The sequence below is a fragment of the Motacilla alba genome, chromosome 2, assembly GCF_015832195.1.
Source record: "Motacilla alba alba isolate MOTALB_02 chromosome 2, Motacilla_alba_V1.0_pri, whole genome shotgun sequence".
NCBI lineage: Eukaryota > Metazoa > Chordata > Aves > Passeriformes > Motacillidae > Motacilla > Motacilla alba.
In genome coordinates, this window is record NC_052017.1 from 39969432 (window position 1) to 39983906 (window position 14475).

Here is a 14475-nt window from a genome sequence, read left to right on the forward strand (position 1 = left end):
GCATTTTTGCTATGGTATATTGCCTCCTGTCTTCTCCCCTTGGCCCCCCACTCTTTTATATTGAATTCCTATTTTTGCTGCCTCCACTCTGTCTTGCGTCTCTGAAGGCTCAATCATGTGAGATGCTGAGCACTCAGAGCAAACAGCAGAGGCTGCTGAGCACCTGGTCAGGATTACAGGTGAAAAGGGAAATCCAAAGCATCTGCACATTGAAGATTTTTGCTGAGAGAGAGCAGATGAAAGGCGGAGCTGTTCCCCACTCACATAATAGTCCCACTTCTGTAGCTTCCCACCTTTTCTCAGTTGCTAGAACTGATGGAGCTACTAGCCAGTGCATCTGATGGAGAAGCGTGTGGAAATCTTGGGTTGAAATTTTATGGCATGATTTGAAATACTCACAGTAGTCAGATGATGTAGACAAAACAGCCCTTCCCAGATTTAAATTAATGACCGTGGAAAACCTTGCATGTTCGCGTAGCTTTCTTGGTCAGAATGCAGAGTTTTCTACTTCCTTTAGTATTTATCCTTTATTTCACCCTGTACACATAGATTCTTTCTTCTCCCAAATCTGGTTACATCCACGTCTACAAGCAAAACGCTTAGCAAGAAAAACTGCGTTAATATCCTGAGGGAAAATTGAGAAGGTGAGGAGAGAAGCACAACAACTTAATTCTGCCAATTGAAAGAACAATCTGAAAGTTGTCTCGGCTCAAAGTATCACGTACAGTCAAGTAATCACTATTCACTTCTGCAGATCCCAACCCTCAAACAGTCTATTTCACCCTCAGGGAAAGCCGGGCAGGGGCAGAAGAAACTGTAAGCAAGAGTATCATGCACTACAATGAGAAGCAGCGTATTTAAAGCTGAGCAGTGATACAGACCGTGGGGCTGGGAGGCGGGGACTGCAGCTTCTCCTCCCATTCCTATCTTTTTTTTTTTTTCTAAATTCACTTCTCAGAAGAGAAGATGAATGAAAAAGAGGGATCCTCAGAAGAGGGGCCGCATGGTCCTGGCCAGCTTGGAATGATAATACTAAAGATAGGGAATGAAAATACTCAATAGTTTACCCAACCAGGCTCTTCTTCTGAGTCTGTTGGAAATCGGGGCAATGGTAGTGCTCCACAGGGCTCGTCCAGGTGTGCAAGAACCTGCTGATTGCCTGCACAGTGCTCTGGGAACAGAGCACTCGTTTTGCAAAAGTTTATCTCCTGCCACAGGAGGCAAATACCTGTGTGAGCATGGCATGGTGCTCCCACTGTATGGCAGAGGTCTGGTACCTAACTACCCACGATTATGAATGCCTGGTGATGAAAGAACAGTGCATAGGCATGTATGTAAGCATTATAAGTACTGTATTATAAGTACTGTGTTATAAGCCTGTGTATGGCTTCCTGCACTGCCCTTTTGGACTGGCTATGGGGCAGTTATGGGAATCCATAAGAAAACCCTCTGCTTATGGGAACAGCAAACTGCCAGAGTATAAAGCGTGATATTTCCATGTTCCTGTCATGTGCAAGCACGTGCCCACAAACCAAAACACAGCTGGCAAGTCTAATTTTAGCTCTACCAGCCTTGAGAAATGTCCCTTTAAAGACATTCTTTTTATAATTCTTTTTTTTTTTTTTTAAAGCAATTTGGTTGATAATGCAGCAGCTGACAATCCCGCTGCCATACTATGGTTGATTTAAATAAAAACAAAAAGAAACTGCTGCCCCACATTTTTTTCTCCAAAAATTTATAAATAGGCAAAACCACTGTAGTAAGGCCCAGGAATCCGATGACATGTTAAAGAAATAAGTTATTATAAAAAAAGAGAAACGCTGGGATTTGTGTACAAGAGGAAACATTTTGTTATTCACGCACTTTTTTTTTTCCTGATGATTTATAGCCCTGTTGTAAAACAGACTCTTCCTTCGAGTCTTTCCGAGGATAAATATTTGGGATGGCGGTGCTGACACAGGTCCTGCACGCCTGGGATCTGTGGCAGGTGTGGGGTTCTCGGCCGGACGCGGGGGCCACACCTGGCCCTCACCTGGGCCCGGGCTGCGGCAGCTGCATGCGGGGGAGCCCGGCCGGGGAAAACGCAGCCGCGGGTAACTTTTGTGGCACCGTGATATTTTCACACGTCTGGGGGAAGGCACCCGCACGTCAGGCCGGCCGAATTTCCTCTTTACCCTCTTCCTCCATTTTGTTCCAACTTTAAATAAACCAAGTCTTATATAAGCGGTTTAACAAAGTATGTATTTAATATGTCTGGCCCGGGGTCGCTTCTCCGCGAAGTGCCGGATGACGGTGCGGAGTAGTTTTCTGAAGGGGGAGGACGGCGACCAGGCTCCGTGACCTTCCCCCTCCCGTTTGTTAAAATACATATATATATATATATATATATTTTAAATTAAAATAATAAATATAAAACGGCGTTTTGGCGCTGCTCTCCCTCGTCCCCCGCCCCGCGGCGTTCGCATTTCCCGAGTCCCACGGCCGCTTCCCGGAGCTGCCCGGTGCGGCGCGGGCGCGGAGCGGGCGGGGGCGCGGAGGCGGCCGCGCGGCCTGCGCCGACCTCCCGGGGGAGCGGCGCGCCGAGGTCCCTCCCACCGGCGGCGCGGCGCGGAGGGGGTTTGAATGAAAGACAGGACGAGCCCTGAACACCATGTCACTCCGTGAAGGAGGCAGCGGCAACTAGGCTGGGGAAGGCTCTTCCCTCCCCCCCTTTTTTTTTATTTTCTTTTTTTTTCTTTATTTTTCTTTTCTTTTTTATTTTTCCTTTTTTTTTTCTTTTTTTCTTTTTTTTTATTTGGTTGGAAGGGGGGTGGGTGGGGAAGCGAGAGGGGAGGGCTCGAGAGCGGGGCGAGCCGAGGAGAGGACGAGGAGAGCGAGCGAGCGAGCGAGCAAGAGAGCGAGCGGCTCTGCGGAGATTTGGAGTTGCACTGTCTTCCAGGCTCCTCTCGCAGGACGGTTCCCTCCCGAGCCGGGCAGTGGGCACCCCCGGAGGCACGCTGCTGCCAGCGGGGGAGGCGGGCTGCTCCGCCGCGGGCACCCGGGCACGGGGCTTCCACCCACCCACGCACCCACACCCGCACACACCCCTCCGCGCACACACACACAGACACACGTATATGTTCGTGCGGGCGCGTTTTTGGCTGCGCTGGAAGTAGCGCGCGGTAGACGGCGAGGAAGTCTCGGCAGCCTCCTCTGTCGCCCGCGCTGTCAGGAATAGCGGCGTGAGAGGAAGAAAGGCCCTGGGGCACTACACCCTGCCAACGAGTTCCCCGCACCAGCCAGAAGGACTCCAGCTACATGGGCAAACGCCTGGACCAGCAGCCAATGTACCCTCAGTACACCTACTACTACCCCCACTATCTCCAAACCAAGGTAAGGGCTGGCGGGGCCGGGCGCCTGGCGGGGGATGGAGAGCGGAGCCGCGCGAATTGCGGGCTCGCCTCTTCTCTTTGGCGATTTTTCTGTCTATTTCTCGCGTTTTGTATCACACAGAGCCGAGCTGGTAAGCAGAAAGCAGGCGTGAGAGAGGCAGGAAGGTTACTGTCTGCCCTCCCATGTATTTCTTTATTTCTTTTAATTTATTTTTTTTTCCCAAGGGCTGCTGGCGTCGGCTAATTCCTTTTATTGTTTGGGGAGAACAGTGCGGTTAACGCTATCGTAACAGCGGGCAGGTAGTGTGTTTGTTACAGCATGGGATAAAGATTGCTCTGGACAGCATCGGACATAAAACACTTTTGGTGGATTTTTCAGTGATCTCTACAGTCTGTTCACAGCTTAAAAGCATTTTGCTGTTAGAAAAGCTGTCTTTGGCAACTCAAACTTTTAATCAGCTGAGGAGGAGATGCTGTGGAGCTCGGAGGAGAGCTCGGAGCTAACCGTCTGTAAACCTGGTGGAGTTTGTTTCAGTGCATTGCACTGGTTTTAATGTTTCATTAAATATTGAGGATGATATGGCTGTACTCTGTTGCATTTAGAAGGTCTAGAAATAGAGGCTAGCTACTTTTGGAGAGTGTATCCAAGCGCGGACGCTTCCGTTTTCTTTCTTCTTTTCTTAATAATTTTTAAAATGCCAGCAGACTGGAAAGCAGGCCGGCCTCTCCTAGAGAGGCTGAGTGAAGTCTATGCTACCTGGCCATCAGTTAGTTAATTAAAGCCTTATTTTTATAATGCCATTGTATAATAGTCTGCTCTCTGAAAAGATTTCCTGTGACCAAAGGACAGTAACAAAAGAAAGCCCTAAACCGAAAGTTTGCAAACCCTGTCAGGACACTGTATTTGGAGGGAAGAAAAAGGAAAAAATACACACTTCACGAGGTGAAGTGTGACCTCACAGCCACAGATTAACAGTTTCAGTAAATAAACGAACATCCTTTAGGAGGGAAAAGCCAAGGCAGCGCACTCACACGTGCATATGGTACTGCGTGCAAACGTACACATTGTGCTCCTGTGGCAAATTTAACACATGGGAAATTTGATGTGTGCAACTGTGTGTGGTGAAATGCCACAAGGGAGGCTGACTTCTCCAGACTTTTGGTTTGAAGCATGTTGATCTGGCTGTGGTTGGGAAAGGATAAGTTATATTCCTTGTTAATAAAAATTACTTTCCCGTTAACGTTTATAGCCTGACTACTGCATTATATAAATTAACTAATTGTAAAAACTGTGATTCAGGCTGGTTGGAGTTGTGATGACACCAGAAGCACTCAGTATGATTACAGCCTTGTAATTCATGGCAGGGTTACCTCTCACTTCTTTGCTCTGCTCTGCTGTTCCTTTCACGGCATCATGCAGATATTTTTTTGGTATAAAATTCATCCTTTTTAAAATTTTGTATTTTGGCGTGAAATTTATCATTTCTCCACCCCTTCCTTTCAAGGTCAATCCAAATAGCATTTTACCTTCGTGACCATTTAGTGTGTAATGTTGCTGTTGCAGCAGCAGCCCGTCACTAGCTTGACTGCAATATTGCCTATAGCTTTAACTGTTTGGGGGATTGGGGGACGCAGGCTGATGCTATTCCTCAAAACCTGGCAAGCCAAGGACATGAAACAATTGGTGGTGTTTTTTTGAAAGAACAATAGCCTCGAGTATTGGAGGAGAAATATTGGACATTCCATGCCTTTTACTCATGTAGCTTACATTTTGCCAGTTGTCCTTTTTCTTTCTTTTTTTCTTCATTTTTTAAACTTTGTAAAATAAGCATTTTTGAGAAAATTAACCTTATATTTGGGCTTAAAGTAAAAAAATAGCTTTTTTTGTACCATGACTTTTTTTTAACCCCTTGCTTTAACAAATAACTTAAATGCATTTTTATAGCTGGTATATAAAATTATCAACCCTGTGAAAAGTCATGTGCATCAGTCTTGGCATACTTGCACTATTACAGTAAGGACAGGTAAAATTTCAAATTGGTGATACATTTTATATGCCTTTATTTTTTCCCCTTTTCCTTGGTCCACAGTTATAGGCGTACATAAACTCTAAATAATAAACACACATACACGTGTGCATATATATATATATATATATATATATATATATGTATATATATACAGAGGCAAGTATTTCTCTTCTATAGACTATAAGACTTTAAAGTAGTGCAGACAGGCAGCATCTGGATTTTGTTACCTTAAAGCTAGCCATCAGCTTCTGGGACATTTTAAAGCAGTTAGATCCATTGTATGTCTAAAGCTAATAGTTGGGTAATCAAATAATCTTGTGGTGGAGAGCTGTATCTTCTATCATCCCTATTGGAGCAACACATATAAATAAACCTTTGTATGATTCCAGCCAGCCTGAGAACTTCAGCTTCTTATTTTCCAAAAACTGCTCTTTGTACCAAGCATGGTAGGGTTCAGCTCTACAGAAAGAATGTGTTTTTATGCTCATAGTCATGCATGCTGGGGGGCAGGGGGATGGTGCACATTCATTTGTAATTAAGAAAGAAATTCTAGGCTTTCTTATGGCATGGTACAGCTTCTGAAATTCAGAGTGGCAGCGTGTTCAACAGGCAAAGTTTGGGAATTCACGTTCCCCAGCGTGTTTGGGTGAAGTGCTGCTTTTGCTTTGCTTGTTTGCTGAAGTTGCTCTCCTTTGAGAAGTACCGCATTACTGTACATCACGTCCCTCTCACGGGGGAGCACGGAGCTGCGCAGGATTCCAGCCTACAGACTCTGTGTATGTGTCTTCTAACGTGGCTAGCACGTTGTTGTGCAGAAAGGGTGCAAATGAATAGCTATATGGGTAATGGGATTATAAATAGAAAAAATGGATTCCATATGTTTGTCTGATTGCTTTAACTTTTTAGAGTTTTTTTGGCCTTTTGTGGAACACAAAGTGTGTGGAACACAAAACACTCATTCCATTTATTTGTGCTCCTTCATTATCAAATGCCACCACTGAAGCTAAAACTTCAATTTCAGGTTTAGGAAAAGCCACTGTCATCCAAAAAAGAGAAAAAGGGGAGAGTGTCAGTCCTTATGAGACAATTGCAAGGAATTTAATATGTCTCTTAAGGACAAGCACTGAGTTTGAGGCAAGACATAGCCTTATTTCTGCTTTCGTGTGATGCTGTCTGACAACTTCGGTTTGAACGTACAGTTTTGGAACTTTTTTAGGCAGATGCTGAGAGTATGGCGAGAGTCCAATTGTCCTCGGAGTTTATTTCAGAGTAAGTGTTTCTGGTTACGGCTTAAGCGAAGCATAGTCTTGTGTTCTTGTTGCAAAAAATATTGCAGGGAAGTGGTTCAGCTCATGTATATCTGATGAGAATTTGTGGTACTTTTTTGTTTTATTTTGAGATGTTAAGAGAATTTCCTTAGTTGCATCCTTGCTGATGGTGTAACTACTCAAACAACTGGTTTAGAGGAGTATGTTGCAAATTGTCACGTAGAATGTTAATGATGCCAAATCTTGCATTATGGTCTGAATTTCTTTCTTTTGTTTCTTGCTTGCCAAAGCAAATTCTTTTCTCTTTGCCATTTAGCGCAGAAAAAAACAAAAATAAGCACTATGAAATATCATGTAATGAGAAAAAGGGGAGAAAAATATTAACTCTGAATATATTTGAAAGAGTCTCCTTGATTTACAAGGTGATGTGTTTTATCTTTGTCCTCTGCAGCTTATGATTAGACCTCTTGCTGGGGTCAGCTTTCTTTGCAAACAGTCTAGTGAAAAAACCTGAATCACTTGGGTAGAAAGGAGGAGGTGCCACAGTTACCTGTCAACAGGAATTGTTTGGTTTACGATCTCTCTACCTGCTCTTGGGGTAAAAATATGCCAGTTAAGCAGCTATTTCCGTGCGGTTTGCTTTCATGCATTCTCCAGATATTTCCTACTTATTAGTCATGGTTTGGGTCTGGTAGTTTAACTCTCATGGTGTTGACTCTGTAACCCAGTCAGATGGCAGAAACACCCCAAAACGAGAGGCAGTGTTTACAGTACCCACTGTACCTCTTCATCTCTGTGTGCCTGATGCATGCATGTGCACGTGCAAAAGGAAGAAGTGTGATTTCCCAACACCTGTCGGAATAAAACCCCATCTCTGTGGCTGTGAAAGGGATGCAGAGTAACCTGTTAGCAAGCAAGAGGGCTTAATGAGCCTGTTCCTGAAATGACAGATACATGCCCCAGCTGAGTGAAAAAAAAATTAGGGAGTTCAAACAGGTGTACTCAAAAGAGTTTAAGTTTGATATAGTGATTTTATGGGCACACATTTGGGTGTGTGTTATATCTCCTTTTTGACATTTTTAGGGCATCTTTGGCATGAGAGAATTTTTCGTGACTTTCTTCAGTTGTGTGGCATGAGCATAACTTCCTCCTTGCTCCATCACTCTCCTCTAGAAAGTGTGCATTTGGAATCAGTGCAAAGCTCTTGCCTCTCTTCACCCCTTACCTACCAATCCCGTGCTCTTTAGCCACTCACATTTCTGTTTAGTGGGTTTACGGCATTCCCCACTTTTGGCCATCTGGCCATACAGAAGGCCTTGAAGAAAGCGTTCCAGATACGGAGATGCCTGACAGGGCTTCTCTGGCTGGTAGTGTTCAGATTGTGTTTGGTGCCTGGTGTGAAGCAGGGGTCAGGTGTAAGGAGTAATTCATCAACCACACACTGATTTCAGGCTGCATTTCCAACCATCTGCAGCTTGGATCACTGCCAGAGCTCAAAAGTCTAGCTGGAGCCCATGTGATCATGCCAAAGTAAAGGCAAACACTTGCAAATAGAGAAATGCATTTCTAGGAATGAAGTTTGTTCGCACTTAGCCCCGTTTGATTCAGTATGTCACAGCATGCTTTAAATGCCTCAGAAAACTGCCCAAAAGGAACACAAATTCATTTAAATGCCATTTAAAAGTATTTCAGCCTGGCTATGATTTTGATGGTAATATTAATATCAGGCTCTAGTATTTGCCAATTGGCTTAAACAATAAGGAAGATAAAAGTTGTGTTCCTCTGAAAAATGAAGGGATATGTGAACTCATTTGCTTTCCATTTGTCCTTGCATGCCTGGATAAAAATACTTTTGTTGTTTTAAGGGACATGATGATAGGTATTAAAATGGTGTTGAATTTCTTGATTGATCTTCTGTTCACATGTTGCCTCAATGCAAGTCTGTTTAAATTGAAAACTAACTAACCCACAAATACTCACAAATAAAAGCACCATATAAAAAAAGAAAACAAAAACAAATGAACAAACAAATAAAAAACCCCCAGACCAAACCTGTGGAAAAAAAAATTCAAATTTTTACTACTTCAAACACTTATATATTATGATACTCTATGGCTATTTATTTTGTAAGCAGATATTTTATTTCTCTAACAAAAGATGGAAGTTGTAAGCATTTGCCAGATGAGGCTACAAAGATCTTGCTGTGGCGAGTGTGTTAATAGTTATAATTTAGAATGCCTTTTACAAGGTGCCCTTTCAAAATAATGTGCAGTGGTTCAGAAATGAACTGGTTTGGTTTTTAATGCATGAAGTTCTTTCAAGGAAAGCATGATGGTATGCTTGCACTTTAATTCAAGTATCTTGGTAAAAATCATCAGACTGTCGGTTCTTAAATTTCCATGAATTAAAAAACAGATAAGAAAGGCTGCATTTCAAGTAGGATGTCTGAGTTCATTTCAGGTCTTGCTGTGAGTAGCCTGTATAGTATTCCCTTTGCATGTAATTGCAAGCAGTGTTTTCAAATTAAATTTAATTTTAATTAATTAATTTTTTTTAGGGGTGGGAAGTAAATTTTCCACTATCTAAACTCCAGGCAGGGACTGAATTTGCTTGCAAACAACCCCATTCTGGACTGTCCAGGAAGAGGACCAGACTTATTAAAAAAACAAATAGTCTGATTGTGATTTTTTTTTTTCCTTGAAGAAAAGAATTTTAGTGCTAGAATTTTCTTGTAGAGGAAAATAGTTAATATGGCTCAATAATTTGCTTCCAGTGCTGCATTAAAATTGTGTTTTGTAACAGTCTCATCAGCTACAGCTGTATGCGATTAAATAGTGTAATATCAAAAGCATGTGTGAATAAGAGCTTTTATGATATAGTTGTTCCATACCAAAGACTGCAGATGGGCAGAGAAGGGAGACAGAGAACAGTGATTTACTCAGATATTGTCAGAGCCTATACTCCGAGTATTCCTGTAGTGGTGTTTTGCAATTGCTTTCCCACTCGTATGGGCAAGATCGAGTAACAAACGGAACGTTCGAAGTAAACAGTTTTACAAAGAGAGCTGTTCTAACCAAGCAGGTATCAGCCCAAGGATGGTGCCTACTGATACAGAATGATGTACCAATATTTAAAGTAGAGGATTAACAATAATATTATTGAATAGAAGTTATAGTGAGAGGGATCTGTTCTGCTACCTTTGAGAAATCAATAAAAAAGATTCAGTTGTCTTCAGCAAGACAGAATCAGGCCCACAAAGCACATACTGATCACCATGGCAAAACCAGGACAGCTGAACAACATGCAGGTTAAAAAAAAAAAAAAAAAAAAAAACAAAAACCCAAAAAAAACCCAAACAAACAGTCACAAAAGAAATAAAAACAGTAAATCAAAATGATTCTAAATTGTGCAAAGGGTCGAGGACATAGCTCATCTCATACTTAACAGCATTTTGTGTTTGCTGTGGCTCTAATTTCTATTTAACATTATTTCTCGTGATTTATGATTTTAGAGAATGAGTAGCATAAACCAGATGCTTTGTCTTTCTGTCCATTTCTCTCTCTGCCAGTTGAGATACGATTTATACAGAGGGGAAGTCTAATTGCCATAGGAGATGTCTCACATGGAGCCCAGTGCCTGTAATGAAGATTAACAGTTTCTGCAAGAGGCTAAGTGCGCTTAATCCACAAAAAAAAAGTATCAGAGAACTGGTTTTGCTTTTAGTTATGTAATTCTTAAGATAAAAATACTGTGTAGCCTCTTTGAAATTTGAAACAAGTCAGTTTTCTGTGTTGGTCTTTTCTGAAGATACAGTATTTCTAAATGGAGAACTTAAGCAGAGGTTGCTTGTCCTATCTGTAGCTGCAGATTGGAAGTTCCTGTTGAATTCCTCAGTCATACTGTTTTTTATATTTTGTTGGTTTATAGCAAAGTCTAATCTCCTAGGTTTTTTTTTTATTAGCTGAAATACTTCAGGTCTGACATTGTCAAATAAGAGAAAGATATTATTTTTCCTGCTATTTTGGATGGAAAGATTTTTTTTTTCCCCTTCCTTTCTTCTTTCCTTCCGTCCATCTGTCTTTGTTATTTATCTTGTTTGGTTTTGGGTTTGCTTGCAACCATAGTGGAAATAAGTTGCTTATTTGTTGTAAAGTTAACTTCAGCATCAAATGGGATAGTTTATTAAAAAGTAAATATTTACATTTTAAGTGCTTCATGTGTGGTATAATCATGCAGATGAAATAGTTTGGACAGATTTTCTATGAGGGTTGCTCTGTTAATTGTATTGACTTCATTCAGATGCAAATGAATGAAATAAACCACCTGATGTATATAGATCATAGTAGAAGTCAGAAGACGCATAAGATTGCATGTTTACAATGTAAAGCACTCTGATATTTTGTTCCTTGTTGGTGTCTTCCTGACACATGTTTTCTGGTTAGTACCATGTGGTTGATGATGATTTATGTGCTGTCATGTTGTGGAAGTGATGTCACTCCTATTCAAGAAGATAAGTTGTTGAACAGATTTTTGTTCCCCCCTCCCCAAGTATAAATCAACCAGCAGGTTTTTTTTTCATTCTGCGAGTTTGCATTCATAGCCTTAATCCTGAAGCTGTGCTTAAATACTCTACTGCAGATCGTGGCATAGTAGAGAGGGAAAGTCTTACTGGTGGACCAACATGGTGTTGTTGCATTTAGCTGATTGCTCATTTGGCTTCTGTTCCACTCCCTTCCCCACCCACTTTCACAGCCCTTTCTCTGCCCAGCTATATTTAGAGACCAGCCAGGCTGAGCCATTCGGAGTTCAGCATCGATGCTGCGCAGGCGCCTGACCTTTCCTCCTGCCGATGGGAGACGGCAGGACTGGATCAACCATCAAGTCTCGTTCGTGTGTCTTGCCTGTGAGAGACTCTGGTTATTTGGAACAACATCCGATGCGGTCTAGTTGCCTTCCCTGTTGAGAAGCTGGCCACATTTGTGCCAGGGTTATGGGAGGGTGAAAGGCAGTCTGAAGATGCAGTGGATAGGGCAGAGAGCTGGTTTGGATGTGCAGTCCCAGAGCTGGCAAAACCTTGCAGTGGTGTATTGGTGACTTGTGAGATGAAGGGACATTAGGGAACTTCAGATGGAGGCGTTTCACCAGAGGATGAAATAAGGGAGCCTGGTGTACCGCTACATCACAAAAGGTTTTTAAAGCTAGGTATCCATAGTTACAACGGGAGAGTTAAAATCTGGATTTCAGGGACTCACCTGGTGTAATGTCCTCCTTCCCTTTAAAGAAGAAAGTGTTTGGCAGTTCTTAAAGCTGGAATGATGTGCCTGTGTGAATTCCCCGGTGCTCAGAGAGCTGCCTGTTTAAAGTTTGCTCTATTTTCCCCTCTTGCTCTAATTTTTCTGGCTGTGGAAAAAAATGGCATTGCAATTCTTAGCCATATAAGGGACTTGTTAGTTTCTTTATGTGGTTGGGAATTGTTTCTCCTTTTGGTCTTCAAAGGCTGCTGCTGCTGAGTATGCTTTAAAGGGAGGGCACTACTTGCTTAGACAAAGCTGCAATCCTTATTTCTTCTTTTCTCACTTCTCTCTGACCTTTTATTGGGGGACATGCATATAAATAAATTCTGCTTTCGGGGTCATGCAAGTTGATGGATACTCTTACAAAGAGAGAAGCATAATGGGAAATGCAGTCTTCATTTCTGTTCTCTCATTTTGTAGTGATGAATTTGGTTTGGTGCCAGTTAGTAAGTACATGACCTTTTCCCTACATCTTTTGATTCATGACGGGGAGTGTCAGAGCCGTGTTAGTGATCTCTTGTTACAGCTTTTAACAAACTATGAAATATTAAAAATGAATTAGGTCACTTGGAGCCCGGCTAATATGTCAGTGATGCAGGGTGGCAATTTCATATTAACGAAGCGGAACACACAGCTTAAAATACAAAATTCAAATTTTTGTGAACACGAACAGCAGGGACATATCGCTTTAAAGTCAGGCCATTTTTATCTTGAAAATGTAATCCTGTAAAGACAAACCAAACAAGATATTTTGCAAAGATGGTGTTATCGGCCACATTCGTTTAGTGTTCATTCCAGAAAATCGTATCAGCCTCAGCCTAATTGGAGCTAAGTTTTTCAGTGTATTTACTTCAAGATCAGAACTGCCGACAAGACTTCTTTTAGTATCAGCTGAGATGTGTCTACACAGCTGTCGATGTTCTGCTTAGCTGCTATACACAACCTGATAATCTGCCACATGTAACTGAACGGTACAATATACACTCGTTTGGTGTGCAAATGACACTTCTGGAATTGTTTAGTGGAAGGGCGACTGGCAATAAAAATGTGCTGTGAACAGTACAATGAATAAGGTAAAATATAGGACTGATAGCTCTTAGAAAAGCCTCTGCCTGGTTTTGCATTCATGAAAACTCCCTTTAATACCACTCTATACCTGCAAGACATCAGAAAAAAGTCAGAGGCACTGCAGTCCTTCAGATGTTTGACAAAGCATGCAGCAGGACTTGGTAAGTTGAAAGCTTTACCTAGGCTGTATTAAGATGACGTTTACTGTGTCGATGTAAAGCTGCACTAAGTGCACTGTTAAACAATTCTTCATGAAAACAAGCATAAAGCAGACATATTGCTGTGGCCTTTAGCAAAGCAGCTGGGAACTTTCTGCCTGGGGGAGCATCGCACTCGTTGCATTTCACGTTTGTGCTCTTTGTGTCTCTTTGGAGCTTTTGCATCCTAAAGAAAAGCATGGGTTGGTCCAAATATTTCCATGTCCTTTTTAATGTTGCTTTTACTGTGAGTGTCAGCTGGTGGTGCAAGATGGGATAATAATAAAACTGGCTGATGTATGGTGACTCCACAATGACAGTAATAGCACATGCTGATAAATGATGTGTCTGCCATTGCCTCACAGATACAGGTGTACAATGCACTGAGTTGTCTTGAATTTTGAGATTATGGATATAATTCCTGTCTCTAGGAACAGCTGTGAGAAAGATGTAGACTCCTGGCCCACCAGGACATACTTTTTATCTGTGTGATTTAGAAGCCTTGCCGGCCACTCAGTTTCTGCTTTATATCTCTGCCATTTTATGAAATCACTGTAATTGTATACAGTTGTCCCTGTGCAACATGCAATTTCCTCTAGTTTGAAAAGCTTTCAGCTTAAGATTGTCTAAACTTAATAGCATAAACATTAATTTACTGTGTTAGATGGGTTATTGGGTGTTTTTAGCATGCATAAGTCTGGCAGTAATTGTGCTGGACAGAAAAAATAAGTTTTGTTTCCTTCACTGTCTGCCCTGCTTTGACTTAAATGGATCCCTGGTGATGGTAATACTTAGCATATAGCAGTCATTTCAATTTTCAGTGGGCTGTATAAACATTAACTAATCTTCAGAGCCCATTCTGAGAGGTGCCTTAAAAACCTTATTTGTTCATGCAATGGCTGCATGCAAATAATGACCTCAGAAGCCTGCACTGGATTATCAAGAGTTGGAGAATAGACTTGTGTAGCATCCACACCTTCTCTCTTTGGGCAGAATTTGGAGGTGGGGAATGCTGTTGCTGCTTTATGAGAAAATGTGGTGCATGAGTGGTCTAAGAATGAAGAAAAAGCTGGAAAAAAGAAGGGGAAAGCATTTTTAGAAGGGGACACGTTCATCTATAGTTATCCGAAAGTGTTGAGTGGCCACAGCTTTAGCTGATGGAGTTCTCAAAGACATTTGACACTAAACCCAATGTGACTCACAGAATTACAGGGCGCTTTGCAAGACCACTTACAACTGGCTGAACC

General features: G+C 42.0%; 1 protein-coding gene across 8 annotated transcripts in view; it reads left to right on the top strand.

The window, feature by feature from the left end:
• Positions 1-14475, top strand: part of RBMS3 (RNA binding motif single stranded interacting protein 3) — a 705955-nt gene that overhangs the window by 258662 nt on the left and 432818 nt on the right. The window contains exon 1 of one of the 8 annotated variants that reach the window (XM_038127649.1): positions 1697-3372. The exons of 4 other annotated variants lie outside the window; for them this stretch is intronic. In XM_038127649.1, the coding sequence (XP_037983577.1) occupies positions 3298-3372 (75 nt within the window). In that variant the 5' untranslated portion in view covers positions 1697-3297. Of the gene's footprint in view, positions 1-1696; positions 3373-14475 lie in introns of those variants that run through there. 3 more of the 8 variants (XM_038127651.1, XM_038127647.1, XM_038127650.1) reach the window with 3 other exon arrangements.